Source organism: Microcebus murinus, chromosome 32, assembly GCF_040939455.1.
Source record: "Microcebus murinus isolate Inina chromosome 32, M.murinus_Inina_mat1.0, whole genome shotgun sequence".
Classification (NCBI taxonomy): Eukaryota; Metazoa; Chordata; class Mammalia; order Primates; family Cheirogaleidae; genus Microcebus; species Microcebus murinus.
This window is the reverse complement of record NC_134135.1, coordinates 426,986-449,708: the sequence shown is the minus strand read 5'-3', so window position 1 is coordinate 449,708 and position 22,723 is coordinate 426,986. Positions and strand designations below refer to the sequence as shown.

The 22,723-nt window shown below is 40.6% G+C and overlaps 1 protein-coding gene and 1 non-coding gene across 2 annotated transcripts in view; one reads left to right on the top strand and one right to left on the bottom strand.

The window, feature by feature from the left end:
• NLRP4 (NLR family pyrin domain containing 4) overlaps positions 1 to 22,302 on the top strand; it is a 38,859-nt gene extending 16,557 nt beyond the window's left edge. Inside the window, exons 6-9 of the mRNA XM_012749527.2 lie at positions 13,108 to 13,278; positions 18,805 to 18,975; positions 20,112 to 20,282; positions 22,212 to 22,302. Coding sequence (XP_012604981.1) covers positions 13,108 to 13,278; positions 18,805 to 18,975; positions 20,112 to 20,282; positions 22,212 to 22,302 — 604 coding nt within the window. The remainder of the gene's footprint in view (positions 1 to 13,107; positions 13,279 to 18,804; positions 18,976 to 20,111; positions 20,283 to 22,211) is intronic.
• Positions 3,043 to 3,149, bottom strand: LOC142865776 (U6 spliceosomal RNA). The gene has a single exon (XR_012915904.1). It is a non-coding gene; the product is annotated as a U6 spliceosomal RNA (small nuclear RNA).
• Positions 22,303 to 22,723: the final 421 nt, after the last annotated feature.

Below are 22,723 nucleotides of genomic sequence, written 5' to 3'. Positions count from 1 at the left end.
GTATATATTAGTTGGCCAATTAATTTCTTTCTATTTATAGTAGAGACGGGGTCTCGCTCTTGCTCAGGCTGGTTTCGAACTCCTGACCTCGAGCAATCCGCCCGCCTCGGCCTCCCAGAGAGCTAGGATTACATGCGTGAGCCACCGCGCCCGGCCAGCTACTGTCTTTTGATTGGACAACTTAGTCCATTTACATTCAGTGTTGTTATTGATAAGTAAGGTCTTACTGCCATGCTGTTTGATTTGTGGTTCTCTTTATTTCTTCATTCCTATCTTTCTTTGTGAAAAGTGATTTTTCTTTGGTAGTATGTTATAATTTCTTTTTATTTTTTGTTGTTTGTTGTAGGTTTTTTGATTTGAGGTTTACCATGAGGCTTGTAAAACATATTTTAAAACTATTTTAAACATATGACAACTCTGCCAACAAGCAGAGAAATCTAACAAATTCTACATTTTAATTTCATGCCTCTGCTTTTTAATCTTTTGTTTCCCTCTATATCATTTTATACTATCTAACTCTCAAAATGTTGTGCTTATGATTTTCGATAGGTTTGTCTTGTAGGCTCCTACTCAAGATATGAGTGGTTTATACACTGTGATGAGAGCAATAGCGTATTCTGTATTTATGTACTTACCATTACCAGTGGGTTTTATACCTTCATAGGAGTTATTATTGTTTATTAATGTCCTTTTCCTTCATATTGAAGATCTTCTTTTAGCATTTCTTACAGGGCAGGTCTGTTGTTGATGGACCCGCTCTGCTTTTGTTTGTCTGGGAAAGTCTTTATTTCTCCTTCATGTTTGAAGGATATTTTTGGAGGATATAATCTAGAGTTAACTTTTTTCCTTCATTACTTTGAATATGTCATGCTACTCTTTCCTGGCCTGTGAGATTTCCACTGAGAAGTCTACTGCCAGACATGTTGGAGCTCCTTTATATGTCTTTATGTCTTTTTCTTCTTTCTTTTCTTTCTTTCTTTCTCCCCTTCCCCTTCCCCTACCCTCCCTCGCCCTTCCCCCCTGCCCCCCTTTCCCTCCCCTTTCCTTCCCTTTCCCTCCCCTTTCCTTCCCATCCCCTCCCCTTTCCTTCCCATCCCCTCCCCTTTCCTTCCCATCCCCTCCCCTTTCCCTCACATCCCCTCCCCTTTCCCTCACATCCCCTCCCCTTTCCCTCACATCCCCTCCCCTTTCCCTCACATCCCCTCCCCTTTCCCTCACATCCCCTCCCCTTTCCCTCACATCCCCTCCCCTTTCCCTCACATCCCCTCCCCTTTCCCTCACATCCCCTCCCCTTTCCCTCACATCCCCTCCCCTTTCCCTCACATCCCCTCCCCTTTCCCTCACATCCCCTCCCCTTTCCCTCCTCTCCCTTCCCCTCCCTTCCCCTTTCCCTCCCCTCCCCTCACCTTTTCCTCCCCTCACCTTTTCCTCCCCTCACCTTTTCCTCCCCTCACCTTTTCCTCCCCTCCCCTTTTCCTCCCCTCCCCTTTCCCTCCCCTCCCCTTTCCCTCCCCTCCCCTTTCCCTCCCCTCCCCTTTCCCTCCCCTCCCCTTTCCCTCCCCTCACCTTTCCCTCCCCTCACCTTTCCCTCCTCTCCCCTGTCCTCCCCTGTCCTCCCCTGTCCTCCCCATCCTCCCCTGTCCTCCCCCATCCTCCCCTGTCCTCCCCCATCCTCCCCTCTTTCTTCCTTCCTTTCTTCCTTCCTTTCGTCTTTCCTTTCGTCTTTCCTTTCGTCTTTCCTTTCGTCTTTCCTTTCGTCTTTCCTTTCGTTTTTCCTTTCGCCTTGCCTCGCCTTGCCTTTTCTCTTTTCCTCTCTTTTCGGTCTTTCATCTTTCCTCTCCTTTGTCTTTTTGCTTTCCTTTCCTTTCTTTTCTTTTATCTTTCCTCTCCTTTCTTGTCTTTCTCTCCTTTCCTTTCCTTTCTTGTCTTTCTCTCCTTTCCTTTCTCCTTTCCTTTCCTTTCCTTTTTCCTTTCCTTTCCTCTCCTTTCCTTGTCTTTCGGCTTTTCTCTCCTTTCCTTGTCTTTTGGCTTTCCTTGTCTTTCGCCTCGCCTCTCCTTGTCTTTCGCCTCGCCTCTCCTTGTCTTTCGCCTCGCCTCTCCTTGTCTTTCGCCTCGCCTCTCCTTGTCTTTCGCCTCGCCTCTCCTTGTCTTTCGCCTCGCCTCTCCTTGTCTTTCGCCTCGCCTCACCCCGCCCCGCCCCGCCCCTCCTTGTCTGTCTTTTTTTTCCTTTTGCCTCTCCGTGTCTGTCTTGTTTTTCCTTTTGCCTCTCCGTGTCTGTCTTGTTTTTCCTTTTGCCTCTCCGTGTCTGTCTTGTTTTTTCCTGTTGCCTCTCCTTGTCTGTCTTTTTTTCCTTTTGCCTCTCCGTGTCTGTCTTTTTTTTCCTTTTGCCTCTCTGTGTCTTTTTTTTCCCTTTTGCCTCTCCTTGTCTGTCTTTTTTTCCTTTTGCCTCTCCGTGTCTGTCTTTTTTTTTCCTTTTGCCTCTCCGTGTCTGTCTTTTTTTCCTTTTGCCTCTCGGTGTCTGTCTTTTTTTTTCCTTTTGCCTCTCCGTGTCTGTCTTTTTTTTTCCTTTTGCCTCTCGGTGTCTGTCTTTTTTTCCTTTTGCCTCTCCTTGTCTGTCTTTTTTTCCTTTTGCCTCTCCTTGTCTGTCTTTTTGCTTCTTTTAGGACCTTTTCTTTTATCTGTGACATTTGGGAGCTTGATTATTAAATGCCCTGAGGTAGTCTTGTTTGAGTTAAATTTGCCAGGTATTCTGTGACATTCTTATACCTATAAATTGATATCTTCCTCTAGGTTTAGAAAGTCTGTTATTTCTTTTAATAAACTTTCTACCCCAGTCTTTTCCTCTATATCCTCTTTAAGGCCAATAACTTTCAGATTTGCCCTTTAAGGCTCTTTCCTAGATCTTGCAGACATGCTGTATTCTTATTCTCTTCTCTTTTCTCTTCTTTTTTTTTTTTATTTTGGCATATTATGGGGGTACAGATTTTAAGGTTTCAATAAATGCCCATTTCCCCCCTCCCCCCAAAAGTCTGAGTCTCCATCAAAAATATGGAACGCTTCACGAATTTGCGTGTCATCCTTGCGCAGGGGCCATGCTAATCTTCTCTGTATCGTTCCAATTTTAGTATATGTGCTGCCGAAGCGAGAACTCTTTTCTCTTCTGACTATATTTTCAAGTAGCCTGTCCTCAAGCTCACTAATTCATTCTTTTGCTTGATCACTTCTGGCGTTGAGAGACTTTGATGCAATTTCCAGTTTCTCAATTAAATTTTTAAGCTCCAGAATTTGATGTTTTTTAAATCTTTATTTCAAACTTTTTAAATTTCTCTGATAAGCTTCTGAAGTCCTTCTCTGTGTTGTCCCAAAGTTCACTGAGCTTCTGTGGGACAGCTATGTTGACTTCTTTATCTGAAAAATTACATATACCCATCACTCTTGGATTGGTCACTGGGGCCTCACTTATTGCATTTGATGAGGTCATGTTTTCCTGGATGTTCCTGATGCTTGTGGATGTTCATCAGTGTCTGAGCATAGAAGACTTAGGTATTTAATCTTTGCAAAGTAGGCTTGTTTGTTTTCTCTTTATTTTAGCATATTATAGGGGTACAAATATATTTCCCATGCCCACCCTCCCCCCTCAAGTAAGAGCTTCAAGCATGTACATCCCCCAAACGTTGCACCTCTTACTCATTGTGGTTGTATATATCCATCCCCTCTTCCCCCCTCCCATGCTCCCGTCACCCAATAAATGTTACTTCTATGAGTCCACGTAGGTGTTGATCCATTAATACCAATTTGCTTGTGGGTACATGTGGTGCTTGTTTTTCCATTCTTGAGATACTTCACTTAGTAGAATGGGTTCCAGCTCTATCCAGGAATATACAAGAGGTGCTATATCACCATTGTTTCTTAAAGCTGAGTAGTACTCCATGGTATACATATACCACATTTTATTAATCCACTCATGAATTGATGGGCACTTGAGTTGTTTCCACAGCTTTGCAATTGTGAATTGTGCTGCTATAAACATTCGAGTGCAGGTGTCTTTTCATAAAGTGACTTTTGATATTTTGGGTAGATGCCCAGTAGTGGACTTGTTGGATCAAATGGTAGATCTACTGGTATTGCCTTGAGATATTTCCATATTGCTTTCCACAGAGGTTGAACTAGTTTGCAGTCCCACCAGCAGTGTAGGAGTGTTCCTCTCTGTCTGCATCCATGCCAGCATTTATTGTTTAGGGACTTTTTGATAAAGGCCATTGTCACTGGAGTTAATTGATATCTCATTGTGGTTTTGATTTGAATTTCCACGATGATTAGAGATGTTGAACATTTTTTCATATGTTTGTTGGCCACTGTTCTGTCTTCTTTTGAGAAGTTTCTGTTCATGTCCTTTGCCCATTTTTGATAGGGTTGTTTAATTTTTTCTTGCTGATTTTCCTGAGTTCTAAATAGATGCTAGTTATCAGCCCTTTATCAGATGTGTAGCTTACAAAAATTTTATCCCATTCTGTGGGGTGTCTGCTTTTGTGGCAGTTTTTTTGGCTGAGCAGAAGTTTTTAATTTGATCAGGTCCCATTTGTTTATTTTTGTTGCTGTTGTGATTGCCTTTGGGGTCGTCTTCATAAATTCTTTGCCTAGGCCAATGTCTAGAAGAGTATTTCCAACATTTTCCTCTAGAATTCTAATAGCTTCACACCTAAGCTTCAAGTCTGTTACCCAGCGTGATTTGATTTTTGTGAGACATGAAAGGTGTGGGTCTTGTTTCAGTCTTCTACATGTGGCTATCCAGTTTTCCCTGCACCATTTATTGAATAAGGATTCTTTTTCCCAGTGTATGGTTTTGTCTGCTTTGTTGAAGATTAGTTGGCTATATGAGGATGGTTTTATATCTGGTTTGTGTGTTCTGTTCCACTGGTCAATGTCCCTGTTCTTGTGCCAGTAAAAAGCTGTTTTAATGACTATGGCCTTGTAGTATAGTTTGAAATCTGGCAAATTGATACCTCCTATTTTGTTTTTATTACATAGGATTGATTTTGCTATGCAGGGTCTTCTCTTGTTCCATACGAAGTGTAAAACTATTTTTTCTATATCTGTGAAAAATGTTGATGGTATTTTGATAGGGATTGTGTTGACTCTGTAGATCACTTTGAGTAGTATAGACATTTTAACAATGTTGATTCTGTCAACCCATGAGCATGGTATATTCTTCCATCTGTTTACATCCTCTGCTATTTCCTTCTTCAGTGTTTCATAGTTCTCCCCGTAGAGGTCTTTTACCTCCTTAGTTAAATATATCCATGGTACCTTATTTTCTTTGTTGCTATTTTGAAGGGAATTGAGTCTTTGAGTTGATTCTCACTTTTACTGTTGTTGGCATATATAAATGCCTCTGATTTCTGTGTACTGATTTTGTATCCTGGGACTTAACCAAATTCATTTATTAGATCAAGGAGTCTTTTGGTTGAATCCTTGGGGTTTTCTAGGTATAGTATCATGTCATCAGCAAAGAGTGAGAGTTTGATCTCTTCTGCTCCCATTTGGACGCCCTTAATTCCACTCTCTTGTCCGATTGCTGTAGCAAAGATTTCCAGCACTATGTTGTACAGAAGTGGAAATAGTGGGCAAACTTGTCTTGTTCCAGTACTAAGTGGGAATGCTTTCAATTTTTCCCCATTCATTATGATATTGGCTGTGGGTTTGTCATACATAGCTTGTATCATTTTTAGGTAAGCCCCATCTATGCCTATTTTCTTGAGCGTTCTTATCAAAAAAGGGTGTTGAATTTTGTCGAATGCTTTTTCTGCATCTATTGAGAGCATCATATATGGTCTTTGTTTTTGATTCTGTTTATATGGGGAATTACATTTATAGATTTGCATATGTTGAACCATCCCTACATTCCTGGGATGAAGCCCACTTGGTTATGATGAATTATTTTCTTAACAAGCACCTGGATTAGATTGGCTAGGATTTTGTTGAGAATTTTTCCATCTATATTCATAAGGGATATTGGTCTGTAGTTTTCTTTTTTTTTGTTGCATCCTTTCCTGGTTGGTATCAGGGATATGTTCACCTCATAAAATGTGTTCGGGAGGATTTCATCCTTCTCAATATTGTGGAATAATTTCTGAAGGGTAGGCACCAGTTCTTTGTAGGTGTGGTAAATTTTGGGTGTGAAATCATCTGGTCCAGGGCTTTTCATTTTAGGAAGGATTTTTTATTGCTGTTTCAATTTCAGTACTTGATATTGGCTTGTTCAAGAATTCTATTTCTAGGCCGGGCGCTGTGGCTCACGCCTGTAATCCTAGCTCTTGGGAGGCCGAGGCGGGCGGATTGCTCAAGGTCAGGAGTTCAAAACCAGCCTGAGCAAGAGCGAGACCCCGTCTCTACTATAAATAGAAAGAAATCAATTGGCCAACTGATATATATATAAAAAATTAGCCGGGCATGGTGGCACATGCCTGTAGTCCCAGCTACCAGGGAGGCTGAGGCAAAAGGATCGCTCGAGCCCAGGAGTTTGAGGTTGCTGTGAGCTAGGCTGACGCCACGGCACTCACTCTAGCCTGGGCAACAAAGCGAGACTCTGTCTCAAAAAAAAAAAAAAAAAAAAAAAAAGAATTCTATTTCTTCCTGTTTGAGCCTAAGGAGGCTGTGTGTTTCTAAGAAATTGTCCATTTCCTCCACACTTTCCATTTTGTGTGCATAGAGGTTTTTGTAGTATTCATGAATTATATCTTGTATGTCCATGGCATCAGTTGTGATTTCTCCTTTATTGTTCCTGATGGAGCTTATTAGAGATTTTTCTTTTCTGCTTTTCGTTAGTCTAGCCAATGGTGTGTCAGTTTTGTTTATAATTTCAAAGAGCCAACTTTTTGTTTTATTAATCTTCCATATTGTTTCCCTGTTGTTAATTTCATTTAGTTCTGATTTGATCTTAATGATTTCACTTCTTCTGCTGGGTTTGGGATTGGTCTGTTCTTCTTTTTCCAGCTCTTTGAGATGATGCATTAGGTTGTCTATTTGTGATCTTTTAGACTTTTGGATATAGGCATTTATGAAAATAAACCTTCCTCTCCGGACTGCTTTAGTTGTGTCCCACAGGTTTTGGTAACTTATGTCACCTTTTTTATTTAGTTCAAGGAATCTTTTGATTTCCATCTTGATTTCCTCGTTTATGAAGTCATCATTCAGCAGAAGGTTGTTTAGTCTCCATGACTTTTTGTAGAAATGAGAACTCCTGTTAGGATTGATTTCTACATTTATTCCATTGTGGTCTTAAAAGATACATGGTATAATTTCTATTTTTTTAAATTGTTTGAAACATGCTTTGTGTCCTAGAATATGGTCAATTTTAGAGAATGACCCATGAGTTGATGAGAAGAACGTATATTCAGTCATTTTGGGGTAGAATGTCCTGTAAATGTCAGGCCCATTTTTTCTAGAGTTCTGTTTAAATCCATTATTTCTTTGTTGATTTTTTGTTTGGAGGATCTGTCCTGTGCTGTCAGTGGGGTGTTAAAGTCTCCAACTATTATGGTGGTGTTTATCCATTTGTTTAGATCAAGTAGAGTTTCCTTTATGAATCTGGGTGCACCAAGGTTTGGTGCATATATATTTAGAATTGTTATGTCTTTTTCTTGAACTGTACCCTTCACCATTATATAGTGACATTCTTTGTCTTTTATTACTTTTGTTGATTTAAAAACTAAGTTATCTGTAATCAGCACTGCCACACCAGCTTTCTTTTGGCTTTCGTTTTCTTGAAATATTGTTTTCCACCCCTTTACCTTTAGTCTAACTGCATCCTTGCAGGTTAGATGTGTTTTCTGAAGGCAGCAGACACTTGACTTGTGTTTATTTATCCATTTTGCCTGCCTAAGTCTTTTGAGTAGGGAGTTAAACCCATTCACATTTATTGAGATAACTGATAGGTGGGGCAGATTTCGGTTCATTATGTTGGGTTGAACTTTGTTGTTTTCTTTACTCTCTTGAGCCATTGTGGTATCTGGGCTTTGATCTTTAGCTTTGCTTAGATTTATATTCGTGAGTGTTTATTGTGGTGATCCATGCGTAACACTGTTTTGAGTACTTCTTGAAGGGCTGGTCTTGTCTTGGTGAATTCCCTCAGTCTTTGCTTATCTGAGAATGTCTTGATTTCTCCTTCATATACAAAACTTAGTTTTGCAGGGAATAAAATTCTAGGCTGAGCATTGTTCTGTTTCAGAAGAGTGAGAATGGGGCCCCAGTCTCTCCTTGTTTGTAATGTCTCAGTAGAGAAATCTTGTGTTATTCGAATTGGCTTTCCCTTGTATGTTACTTGCTTGTTTCGTCTTACAGCTCTTAGAAGGGCCTCTTTAGTTGATATTTTGGTCAGTCTAATGACTGCATGTTGTGACATATTCCTGTTTACATTGAATCTCCCAGGGGTCCTCTGAGCTTCTTAAACTCGTATATTGGGATTTTAGCAAGGCCTGGGAAATTTTCCTCTATTATATCTTCAAATAGCTTGTCCAACCCTTGAGTGTTTTCTTTTTCCCCTTCTAGCAACCCGATGATCCTCACATTAGGTTTCTTCACATAATCCCACATCTCTTGTATGCTTTGCTCTTTTTTCTTGTTCCTCTGCTCTATCTCTGTGACTGATTTATTTAATTGGAGGGTGTTATCTTCAGTCTCTGAGATTCTTTCTTCTGTTTGATCTACCCTATTCTTGAGGCTTTCCACTGAATTTTGTATTTCCCTGAATTGATTCTTCATTTCCAGGAGTTCAGCTAAACTTTTCTTCATTGTATCAATTTCTTTAGTGAATTTTGTTTCCAGGTCCTGGAGTCTTTTTGTGTTTATTTTGTGTTGGTTATCCAGTTGTTCTTGCAGGTCATTGAATTTTCTTATGATCCACATTTGAAATTCATCTTCTGTCATTTTGGTTGCCTGATTTTGGTTGGTGTCCCTTTCTAAGGGGCTGGTGGTCCTCTTTGGGGGTGTGGTTTCCATTTGGTTCTTCATATTTCCGGTGTTCCTTCGCTGATTTCTTCCCATCTGGATCAGTTGTTGCTTCTTTCCTTTAGGTTTTCATTTGTATATTGACATGCCTTGTTTAGTCTCTGAGCCAGTAGGTGGTGTTTGTAGGTGAGATTCGACCACACCCTGTATGATGAGTCAGTAGGTGCCGTGAATAGGGTATGCAGAATGTCCTCCCTGTCAGTTGGTGATGCTTGCTCGGAGGAACAGGCTACACTGTTGCTTTTGGGTCTTGTATCCAGTTCTTGTTCCTCTGGAGAGGCACTCTAGTTCCTCTGGTGGTCAGTGGGGCTCTGGGACTTCCAGGTGTGTCCTTTTCTCCCTCTCAATGAGGGCTGGTCTGGGAGTGAGTCTGGGTGGACCTGGGTTGGGTAAGCCTGCCCCGAGGCACCACCAATGCTGTTAGCAGGGGTCAAAGTTCTGTTCTCTGCTTCCGGGAAAAGCTGTCAGGGAGGGGCCTGGAATGGCCTTGCTCAGTCAGAAAGTCTGTGTGTGTGGATGGGGCTGTCTGAGACCCTCAATCTGGAGTGGGCCTCGCTTCTTTCCACCCTCCCCAACTTCACAGCTACTTCTGGGCCTCTGCCAGCAGGCCAGACCTCAGCCACCGGGCCTCCCCTGGGTATGATGCAAGCTGGGAGATTCCCTGTGCAGGATCGCCACCTGGGCTGGGTTCACAGACCCTGGTGGAAGAAGGGTTGCCTTAAAGGATGCTGATCTGCCCCTGAAGACACACACACCTCAGTAGGCTGTTCACGTATATCCCTTCTGTGCCCTGGGCAATGCGAGACCTGGGTGCATGGGTTCTGGTCCTCAGGTCTGACCTTTGGGCTCCAGAGTTCAATCCCTAACCCCACCAGGGAAAGGAGGGCCAGTCCCAATTCTCCCACGGGGAGCCCAAGCTGGGTTGATGTCTCTCAGCCTCAGGGTCTGCCCTGTTTTTCTGGGATCACCGTGCCAGCAGCACCTGAGAGGGCTGGTGGGTAGTGAGCTCATAGTCTGAGTGCCCCTCAGTCAGCTGTAGGGCCCTAAAAGGGAAGGTCCCATTCCCTAGAGGTGCCTCCGGCTGGTGGCTATATCATCTCTCTCTCGGCAGCCCAAATAGGGATGGGGGAGGGGAGAATGAGGCAGTATGGCATCTGCCGCATGGCTCGGGTCTGTGCACAGGGAGATTGCCCGAGGGAGTTGGGAGCCTGGTGCCATATCCGCTACAGGCTTATTGCCCGCTGGCGGTGGCTGTCTCTGGGCTGGTGTCCATAGGTCTCACCAACCACGGGGGGCCCACTAGCAGTCTGAGATGCAAGGGAGGGGAGAGTTAACCGCTCCACCTACCCTTGCTGCTGGTCTCCAGACTACTCAGGAGGTGTCTGATTCCAGTTTTCCTCCGCAACCTCCTCCTGTGGTCTCTGGTACCCCTCCTTCTGACCCTCCTCCGATGTATGCTCGTCTGTTTGCTTCTTTCTTCTGATTTCTCCTAGGATCTGTCTTTTCTGCAGAGATACTCTGTCTGGCGGTGTTTCTCGTCCGCCATCTTGATTCTCGAGTAGGCTTGTATGAACCCATACTTCTTGAGAAGGCTTTCCAGATATTCAAAGGGATCTAACTCTTTGGTCACTGTAGGCATATCAGCACTAGGGGTGCCCCAAGCCAAGTAATGCTGTGGCTGTTGCAGACTCCTGGTGGTACTGCCATGGTAGACTGTAGTAAGACACAGGAGAATTACCTGGATTATTAGGGAAAGTCTCTAAACCTCTTCCCTCATTCTCTGTGCTGGGCTGCTGGCATTAGGGGAAGATGATGTGTGGTAACTGCCTCATGGCCACCATAGCTGGGACTGTGCCAGGTCACTCCTGAAGCCAGCCCAGTCTCAATTAAAGCCCATGGCAACTGTTGCCTGGCTACCTTTGTTTATTCAAAGCCAAAGGGCTCTTTAGTCAGAAGTTGGTGAATCCTGCCAGGACTAGGCCCTTCCCTTCAGGGGAGCAGGTTCCCTTCTTGCCCAGGATAGGTCTAGAAATGCCATCTGGGAACTAAGACCTAGAATCAGGGACCTCAGGAGTCTGCTTGGGAGTTATTTTACTATGGCCGAAGTGGTACTCAAAACAAAGTCCTGTCAACTTTTCACTTTCCTCTCCCTAAGTGGAAGGAGACACTTCCCAAGTTGCACTGCCTGGAGTTCAGAGAGGAATGACACAGGCACGCACTCAGCCACCTCTGCTGGTGTCTCACTGGGTCACGTGCATCTCATGTCCACTGGCTCCAGGCCAGCACAGCCTCAAGACTTGCCCCAGGACTGCAGTCTGCATGGTCTAACTGCTCTATACATTTGTTCCAGGCCCAGGCTGCTTTCCGCAGCCCCTGGTTGAACTAGCAGTAACTCAGATTTCTACTGCTGGGGTGGAGGATTCCACTCTAACCATGCTGGTCTAAATGACTCTGCTGTGGGCACCAGCAGAACTGTGCCGTGTGCTGTGCCCCCTGTGCCAGGGTGGCCTTGGGTTTCAGGGCAAGTCTCACAGTCACTTCACTCTCCTTGCACTGCTCACACAGACTCTCCCTGCACTGGGGGCTGGTGCTGGGTTGGGGGAGTGGCACGGGCAACGCAAGGTTGTCTCGGCTGGACCTCTTCTGGATAGAATGTTGAAACCAGGTACTGTGATTGCTCACCTGATTTTTAGTTCTTCTGAAGGTGCTTGCTTGCACGGACAGTTGTTGACTTTGATGTTCCTGCAGGAGAACCATCGTTGGAGGGCTCTATTTGGCCACCTTGCTCTGCCCTCAATTTCTCAGTTTTTTCTTTTTTAAAACATTGAGATTTACTCTATAATTCAAAAAAATTTATAAATACACTTTATTTCCAAATATAATTTTAAATAATGAGAAAATAGGTTCAATATGCCAGGATATAATATTATGCTGTGGCTCGGGCTTTATACTAATTATCAAAGACACAATGCTGAGACGTGCCAGAGAATTGGGATCAATGAGGGAAGCAAGGCCAAGGACACCATGAACCCCATCAACAGGAAGCAGCCACAACTTCCACCCCAGCCTCTTGGATTTCCATATGGACATGGACTTAGTTTTGCCAGATATCCTAATTTTCAACAGAAGTTGAAAATCTGGATTTTTATATAAAAATTTTATTAGTGTCTAAGTGTTGGCAACTAATTTTATTAAAATATAAAAGTGACAGAATATTTAAATACCTGTAGGCCATGTGTGGTTCATACATCACCAGCTTGCTTTATATTTTTCAGTACCTCACAAATGTCTCCAAAGGGAACATGCATCCTTTTTAAAAAGCCACGAGCCTATTATGATCTTAACCACTTCAGTACGGCACTCACTGGCCACGAAACCTTGCCCACAGCCGGCACTTGTAGTCCGCCCCATAGGTTGTGCTGTGCATTGACCACAAATCCGTTTTGCTCTTGTGTGATGCAGAAAGCTTTAAAGCACTGAAAGCTTGTTTCATTTACAGGCAGCTTTACTTATAATGTAAATCAGACTAGGTAACACACACATATGTTTTTATTACGTCATTTTAAATGCTCACAATTTTATCTTGATAAATGAAAAATTAGAAATGTCATAATCACAGCTGTCGGCTAAAGTCGACGTTCGGCTGTGCGCGTTCATCTGTGGCTGTCGACTATAGTCGACGCTAGTACCGAAGTTGTTAAAGAACAATAGAATCGAGAAAGTTGAGGATTTTACACATAAGGGAATCAATGTACTTTACCAGTCCACGAGGGAACCGTCTAAGAAAGTCTTGTTCAAGGACAGTGCTGGGCATAAAATTAGAACCACAATGTCAGTCCTTTTAGCGTATTAGCTATGCCATATTCCATATTTTTTCCATCTGTCTTGCTTTGTTTCATTTTTCTAATCCCTCTATCATGTGAATAAGAAGAAATGAAGGGAGTATTTCCAGATAAGGCAGGAAAGTTCATGGTCTCACCTGGGGATTTTGTCTGTAAGGTACAGAAATATTGCCTTTGATGCGAGGTTAGGCAAAGCTCCCCGAGATGCCATCTCCCCCTTCACTCACATTCCCATCCTCCCATGCTTTCGTCCCCACAGGTTGGCTTACTGCTACCTCAGTGAGCCTTGCTGGGAGTACCTCCACGAAGCTCTTCGGGATAACAAAAGCCTGCGCCATCTAGACCTCAGCGTGAACACCGTGAAGGATGAAGGAGTGACACTTCTCTGTGAGGCCCTGAGACGCCCAGACTGCTGTCTGCAGTCGCTGTGGTAGGTTTCTTTGAGGTCTCCTCTGAAGACCAGGCCTTGTTTTCAAGGCCTTGCATTGCACGGGGGCACCTGGAATGGAGAAAAAGGCCACAATGTCTGTGCCTGAAAAGGTGAAGGTTAAAAATTACTTGACCTAGATTCTTGTAGAGACGTTCTTGGGAACAAACTTGTGCCTCGACTTCTGTGTCACAGATTTAATGTGTTGTGTCATTCAGTGGAGGACACTTAAAGGACTAAGGGAGAGAGAAGAATCACGACTCGGGGCTGAGGGACAGTTTTGTGGCTCAGAAGATGCTTGGCATGTGTTCTGCAGGATGAACACATTTCATTAGGTGGAAAAGTAGAACCAAAATTCTAGGCAGAAGGGTAAAATGTGGAGGGTTGGGGACCCAGAAAAATACATTAACATCGATAAAACAGGGGATGTTTTAAAAGGGAAAAAAGGGTAGGAGGACAGTAATGAGAAAGAACATAATGAAAACACTTAATTTGAGAAATATTGAGAAATTGAGAAATATTAGGGTAACCTTGTAGTGGTGGTGGTGTTTTGGAGTCACCAGTTAGGGTAGTATTTCATTATCAGATGTCTCTTTCCCTGAGAAATTTGGAGACTTGTGGAATTAGGCAGAATGATTTTTACCTAGTCTATTAGGAAATATCAGAGTTTAGAAATTTGTATTCCTTATCTTGAAGAGTACGTTAAATAATTAAAGAGCCACACATATACTTTTTCTCACAATGGTGGGTTAGGATATCTGAGTCAATCTTTGAAATTGAAAGATCTTAAAAATGTCACATAAAACATTTTTTAAAACATTAAAAGCATCTAGAAACTAAAAAGAGATATTCTAAGTAGCAGGCTAGGTATAGAGCACTTTAGGTTGTCCAAAATCCTTAAGGTGTATTTAAAAAAATAACTTTAAACTAGTACCCAGTAGACACCTAGGAGGAGAAACTGCAAGTCCTCTCTGGAGACAGATCATAGGATGGGCATGATCCTTGACCTTGATTTATTCTGGAGAGGATCTTTTAAGGTCAATACCACACAGTTAAAATAACCTAAACCACAAGGATTTAAGTCACAATGAGCAAGAACAAGCCAAAGCAAAAATGCCTCACCAAGCTTCAGCTACTGGAGGGATTGGACTTATCTATAATACAAAGCAATTATACTTACTATGTTTAAAGAAAAAGAACAAGTTTAAATTCTCAGAAAAAAGAAAGCCATAAAATAAAATCTGCAAAAAAAGAATAAAATGGAACATCTAGAAATTATAAATATAATTGGTAGTAAAAACTTAATAGATGGGTTGAACAGTAGATTAGACATAAAGAAAAATGTTAATAAAACAGGATAAGTCATAATTATCTAGAAGGCAGCATGAAAAGAGAAAAAATGCTTAATGTATAAGAGATTATGAGATTTAGATGATAGAAGTCCTAACACATTTAATGGGAGTCTGAGGAAGATAAAATATTAAGGATAAACTTTTCTTATAACTGATGAAAGATTCCAATCCAGATTCAAGCATACAAATAGGTCTCTAACAGGACAAATAATGGAGAAACTGTAGAACACCGGAGATAAAGATGCGATCTTTAAAATCTAACATGGGGCTGGGAGGGGGAGCGATTCTATGTACAAGGCAGGAGAGGTGCGATTGGTGAAGAGGAGCAGTGAAAACCAGAAGGCAGGGCAATGAGAGATTCAACATGCTGGGGAGGAGGTGTCAATCTAAAATTTATAACCAGCAAAAATCATCGAGAATGAGGACAAAAACCTATTTTCAAAGAAATAAATTGTTTCCTATCATTGAATCTTTAATAAAGACAGTTCTAAAGACCATCCCTTAGAAGTAAATGATCCCAGATGAAGACACACGAAGCAAAGAAAGTGGTAAATCCGTAGATGAATCTAAACAAAATATGGGTTGTGTGTAAAAAAAAAAAAAAAAAAAAAAATCATCTTGAGGATTTCAAGGAAAAAACTAAAAATCTACAACAGGAATAACAAAGTGTTAATGGGTAAATTAAAGTAAATGTCCCAAGTTTCAGAAAGAAGTTGAAGGAATTGAATAATTGGAGATGATAGACTGAATGGGAATATAGAAGTTTCTATTCTAATGTACACTAAAAGAAAACCCAAAAGGTATTAACTCTCAAATCAGCAGAAGAAAGAAGATGCAATGATTAAAAAAAAAAAAATACTCAATCCAAAAGGAAGCAAGATAGAAAAGAAAAATAAAGGAACAGATAAGAAAATATAAAAACAAGATGTAGATTTAAACTCAAACATATCAGTAATTAAATATCAACAGATTAAATGTTTTAGCTAAAAGACAAAGATTGCCATACTGGATTTTTTTTAAAAAAATTAAACTGTAAGTTACATAGTAAAACATAAGGGGGTCGCAGTTGCACAACCTTGTGAATGTAGTAAGTGCCACTGAATGTTAACATGGTTAATTTTATGTTATGTGAATTTTACCTCAATAAAAAGAGAAATAGTAAAAGCATGGAAAAAATATACCATGCAAATTATAACCAAAAAGAAGCTTCTGCAACTATATTGATCAGACAAAATGGAGTTTATGGCAAAATTATTGGATAGATCCATTATTTGGTTCATGCTAATTTTTAAATTATCTTCTACTCAAGTGAACTTCAATTCTTATGAGAAATTATTTTCACCTCATATCCAGTTCATGAATCAAAGGAGAAATCACAGTGGACATTGGAACATATATTGAAATGAGAAAAGAATATACCTCACAATAAACTAAGGTGATACAGCTGAAGTGCATGTATCTATCAGGAAAGAAAAGCTAAAGAATGATTAACTTTTCTTAAATGGCAGAATAGACCCAAAAAAGGACGGAAGGAAATGAAGATAAGGACAGAAATTGATGAAACAGACAAGCACAAAATAGAAAACATCAGAAAGCTGAAATCTGGTTCCTTGCAAAGGCTAACAAATAATTTGTCTCACCATTGTCCAGTAGAATATAATGTAAGCCAGGAGTGTAATTTTAAATTTTCCAGTAGCCATGTTAAAAGGTGAAAGTAAACATATGAAATTAATTTTAATAACATATTTAACCATATATCAAATATCCCTTCAATATATACTCAGTACAAAAATAGTAAACATTTTACATTTTTTGTACTATTTTAAATCTGCTGTGTATTTGTCACTGTAGCACATCTACATTCAAGTAAGCTATGTTTCAGGGGCTCGGCAATCGTGGCTAGCAGCTACCGTGTTAAATAGTGCAGATCTATAGAATGGGAAAAGAAACTGCAGATATAACAGATGTTAAAAGGAAAATAATATGAGCAATGTTACACAGTAAACCTGAAAATTTAGATGTTTAAGACTCTGAGCTTCTAGAATATAACTTAAAAATACATACTCAAGAAGAAAGAAAAACAAATAGTTTTAAATCATTAAATTAGTAGTCAAATGTTTTCATATAGAAAATTCCAAACTTAGAAACCTTCATCAGTGACTCTTACCAGATCTTCAAGGGAGAAATAATTCCACTTGCACACAAATTCTTTCAAGACTGGAAAGAGAAGAAACTTGCCATCTTTTGAAACCAGCAAAATCATGATTCTAGAAACCAATAAGAATTTTATTGGTTGTAATACAAGTCTTACAATTTTTTGTAAGAAAGAAAGAATTATTGGCTAGTGTCATTCATGCAAAAACACTAAACAGACTATTAATAAGCAGAATCCAGAAATGTATTAAAAGAATAAACATGACTCAGGTTTATCCTAACAATGTATAGTTGCTTTAGCATTAAAAAGATCAGTTAAAAAAGGGGGGATGGGAGGACTGTAAAAAAAAAAAAAAAAAAAAAAAAATCAGCCAGTGTAACTTACCATACTAACTGATAAAAATTACAATCTACAGACACAAGTTTGAATTAAAACATATCCATTTGTTATAACTCTTGAAAAAATATTTGGGAACTTCCTTGACCTGTTAACAAATGTGGTCAAATAATCTAAAGCAAACATTAATTTAATGATGAAGAGAGGGAAGTATTCTCTTCAATATCAAGAAAAGGATGAGAATGTTGGCTATAATCATTTGTTAGTTAACAATGTCCTGAAAATATTAGTAAGAGATGTAAGCTAACAAAAATACTAACCCTATAATACTTAAAAATAAAGAAAAGGAAGAAATTTCTAATTCTATGAAGAAGCTATGAATGTGCACAGAAAATCCAAGAAAATCTATAGCTAAATTATTGGAATTTAACAAGCTTGCTTGAAAAAATCAATTATATAAAAAGTTTTTATATACCAACAAGAAGCAGTAAGCTAATGGAATTAAATACGAGTACCATTTATGGCAGCATCAAAAAGGCATTACCTAGGAATAAGGCTACCACAGTATATGTGAGATTTTTGTAGAGAATATCATCAAATTATAATGTAAAACAGAAAAAAAATTCATGTTCAAAGATTGCAATATTCAGTATATAAAAAGTTAATTCTCCACAAACTGACTTTAGCTTTGATGAAATCCCACTGAAAACGCAATGTTTTTATTTTGTTGTTTATGTGTTGAACTTGAAAAGTAGATTTTGAAATGTGTGTGGGATTTGCAAGAGACCAGGAATACCTAAAAAAAACACTTAAAGAATAAAAAGTGGGAAGCCTTGCTCTAAATATATCAAGGCATTATAAAGTTTTAGAAATTATAAACAATATGGGGTTCATACAGGGATGAGCAAATAGGCCAGAGACATAGAATAGGGGTCTCAGAAACAGATCCACCTATGTGTGTTCAGATGTTGCATAATGGAAAGTCATGTCACAGATGGAACAGGGAAAGGATAGGCCTTCAACAAATGATGCTAGGACAATTACAGTTGTCCCTCAGGATACGAAGAGGGTTGATTCCAGGATCACCTGCAGATATCAAAATTCCCAGATGCTCAAGTCCTTTATAAAATGGTATAGTGTGAGGCGAACGTGATAACCGCTACACTACGGAAACAACCTTATGGGCAGGTGGGAGGGGGGAGGGGGGCGGGTATATACATACATAGTGAGTGAGATGTGCACCATCTGGGGGATGGTCATGATGGAGACTCAGACTTTTGGGGGGAGGGGGGGAAATGGGCATTTATTGAAACCTTAAAATCTGTACCCCCATAATATACCAAAATAAAAAAAATAATTAAAAAAAAATGGTATAGTGTTTGCATATAATCTACACACATCCTCCATATACTTTAAATTATCTCTGGATTACTTATAATACCTAATACAATGTTAATGTTATGTAAAAAGTTGTTGTGCTCATTTTTCAATTTGTATTTTTTTATTGTATTATTTCTTTCCTGATTATTTTCAATCTGTGGTTAGTTGAATCCATGGATATGGAGGGCCAAATGTACCCATCCATATGGATGATAAAGTCTGTCATGTTCTGACATCTTTCCTTTTATGATATCCAACCAGGATGGAGTAACCTCTGAGAGTGGTTTCACAACTATTCTTTTGCAGTTTGGTAAAATGTTCTTTCACTGCTGCTGGCTGTCAAGACCTCGCCTCTGTTCTCATCAGCAATCAAAACCTGAGAAATCTGCAGATTGGGTTCAACGATATAGGAGATGTGGGCGTGAAAGTGTTGTGTGAAGCTCTGACACATCCCAACTGTCGCTTGGAGAAACTTGGGTGGGTATCACCAAGGTCATGGTTACATCTTCATGAATGGCAAAGGATGGAGAATTGATGGGCAGAAAGAGAAATCAAACTCCACCAGGGGCAACATAGCAGTTAGCTGCTGTTGCATAATGAACCACTCTAAAACTTACAGGCTTAAGATGGTGAGCACTTGTGAGTACTGGCTGATGGCTGGGCTGGGCCAGGCATCGCTGGCCTTGGCTGGATGTGCTCAGGAAGCTGTGGGTATCTGGGGGATCGGCTGGTCTGGGCTGGACTCACCACCTTGTGTAGAGGTTGACTGGCTGTCACCTGGGGATGACAGGTGTGACTGGACCACGTCTCATCCAACTGGGCTTGTTGACATGGCATCTGTATCAGTTTGCTAGGGCTGCCATAACAAGGTATCACAGACTGGGTGGCTTACACATAAATATGTTGTCTCGTGGTTTCGAGTCCAAGATCAGGTGTCAGCAGGGGTGATACCTTCTGAGGGCCTTGAGGGAAAGATGTGTCGGGAGCCTCCCCTTGGCTTGCAGACAGCCTTCTCCCTGTGTTTTCATGTCCTCTTCCCTCTGAGAATATATGTATACAATTCCTCTTTTCCCAAGGGGAGGGCCACCATCATGGTGGGGGAGGGCCACACTAATGTACTCATTTTAATTTAATTATCATGTAAAGATTCCATCTTCAAATACGGTCCCATTTGGAGGGTAGAACTTCAACATATGAAGGGGAGGGTGGCACAATTCAGCCCATCGTGGCCTCTTGGAGGTTTAAGAGATCAGGAAGCATAGAAGGCGTCTGAGATGTAGGCTCAGAACTCACATTGTCTTGCTTCCAGTGTGTTATATTATCCAAAGCAAGGGAGAAGGGCAGCCCAGATTCAAGGGCTGGGAAGTAGACTCTAACTCTCAGTGGGGTAGGCTGCCAAGTCACAATGCTATGGGTATGACCACAGAGAAGAATTGATAGTTGGGGCTGCTTTTACCATCTAAACAGAGGAAAAATCTGATGCCATAAACATTGGACTGAGATCTTATACTCAGGCTATGGGATGAGCCTTGGCTAAATGTCCAGCTCACATCCCACCTCTGCCCGAGGGTGGGGCTGCTTCCCACTGTTCTTGGATTTTTTTTTTATTTCAGGTTGCAAGCATGTGAGTTAACCAGTGCCTGCTGCAAGGATCTCTCTTCTGTTCTCACCAGTAGTAAGACCCTGTGGAGGCTAAACCTGGCCTGGAATGCCTTGGACCACAGTGGGGTGGTTGTGTTATGTGAGGCCCTGAGACATCCAGATTGTGCCCTGCGGACTCTTGTGTGAGTTGGGGTCTCTTCTTGGTGGGAAGAGTGCTCGGGGCTAAGAAGGGATTGCTTAGAACCTAAAACGTGCAGCTACTACAAGCTAATCACATTGCATTAAAATGCAAATAATGTCCCCTATCTTGGGGTTGGTGCATTAGTAAGAGACAGTGAAGTATAAAGCCCTAATCACCACAGTACCTATTGAATAGTGAGTGCACAATAGATGCTGGCATTTGGTACTATTGTAAATTATGCTATGTAAATTATAGTATATAAATATTTACATTTGGTAATCTAAGTTATATTTATATTTGTAAATATAAACTATAAGTTATATCTTGTTTCATAAAATATATAATTTATATTTATAAAAGTATGAGTTATATTTTTAATTATAAATATATTATTTATATTATAATCCTACAAACATTTTATTAGATAACTAATAAATCCTCAGCATTTATCTTTGTCATTCATTTTCCCCTACCTTTTTTTCAAACCAATCTGGATCAAGGCAATCATAGGTAGTTTTTAGGCCATTCACTTCTAAAAAGTGGAAACATAAGATGTTGGGTTGAAATTATAACTCCAGTGCTAAAGAACATTCACTTCTTTTCCCTTTTATTAAGATACAGGTTCATTCCCTTGAACTCCATTCTTCTAAATATCCATATAAAAATGTTGGATGCCTGGCATTATTTCTTTCTCATTTTAAATTGTGGTAGAAGTTCAGAATGGGTAGTGCCAGAGTTGATGCATTGTGACCTGGAGAGACTTGTATTGTCATTTTCTGTCCTAGAGGCTTGTGTTTGACTTCTGGCTTTTCCATCTTTAGTCCTATGACCCTGGGCAAGGCATTTGTTCTCTCTGATCATCTGTATGCAAAATAGGGGTCATTACTTGCATAGTAATTATGAAAATATACATCAAATGATGTGATAAAATATGATGCAATTAAATGAGTGAGTTTGCATCTCATCCTGCCCTGCCCCCAACCATGGTTAGTTTCACAAAGACGTGTACGAAGATAAACAATTGCACAAAGAAACGTAGTTCGCTTCAATAGTAAGATGAAGCTACTGGGGACACTTGCAAACAAAGAGATACCAAACAGAAACAGGAGATACCATGTCCACAGAAGAGGCAAGACACAGTGATCCTTAATCCTCTTGTCTGATTCAAAGTCACAAGATAATGTAATGTGTAAGTGTGGGGGCTCCAGAACCAAATTGCTGTGATCTGTATCTTGACCATACCACTTTCCAGTTTTGTGACCTCGGGCCAATTCCTTAACATGGCTTAGCCTTGGTGTCATCATCACAAATGAGGACAATAATGGTATCCTCTAAGGTTGTGAAAGCTTAATGAGATACACATGTAAAAGTCTAAGCAGAGAGCCAGGACCAGGTACTCAGATAGTGGAAACTATTAATACTTTATCTTTTTGAAAGTAAAAAGATCTTCAGTCTTCCTCCCTAGCTTCCACTGACTTTGTGTTCCAAACGCTAATGTTTTTGTGGAATCAGTGCTTGCTGTTACCGACTCTGGACATTTATTCTGTCTGGTGACATGTCAGAGCCAGCTCCTATGAGCTGATGGGATCCATTTGTGTGTATATTTTCATAATTTGGTGGGCAGTGACAGCAAGTTGGCAGCTTGAAGTTGGCCATGATTGGATTGGAGAATTTACACCACAGAAATGGGCAACGCTAAAAATCAGGGCCGTTTTTTTTGTTTTGTTTTGTTTTGTTTTCTTTTAGATCCATGGGCAAGTATTTATTAGCATATCACTGCATATGATGGGTATGCCTTTCCCCTTGGAGGCAATACCAGGCTCTCCTAGATTTTTCCTGGGAGAAAATGGTATAGAGGAAGATGATATGCAGAAAAGAAAAAGTGTGAATTAAAAATAGCACCTTTTTTTTTATACTTTATTAATTCCAGGCTGAATAAAGCTGAATTTGATGAGGAAACACAGATGTTCCTGATGACCGAGGAAGAGAGAAATCCCCACTTGAGCATCATAGTCGAATGACAGAGCAGAGACGGGACCATGGGGGTGGACACCTGATTACAGGCAACCTGGACTCATTCCAGCTCAAGGTCACATGCGAAGCCTGGGGGTTGGGGCTCTTACTTGTGCTTGTCTGTACCCAGGGATTACAAATCACTGACACTCTGAGATGAGATACTTCTGGCACCCTGTGCAGATGTGTTTCATATAATGTATGTCTTTATTTGCTCTTTGGCCATAGATGAACCATTGAAAGACCTTCATGATCAAATGTCTACCCTGTCTCCCAAAGACATTTTAAACACTCAATAAAGTATTATATCTTTCCTCTTATTTCAATTTCAAGATATTAAGGGGGTACAAATGTTTTTGTTACATGGATGCATCATATAATGATGAAGTCGGGGCTTTCAGTGTGCTGGCCACCAGGATAGTGTTTGTT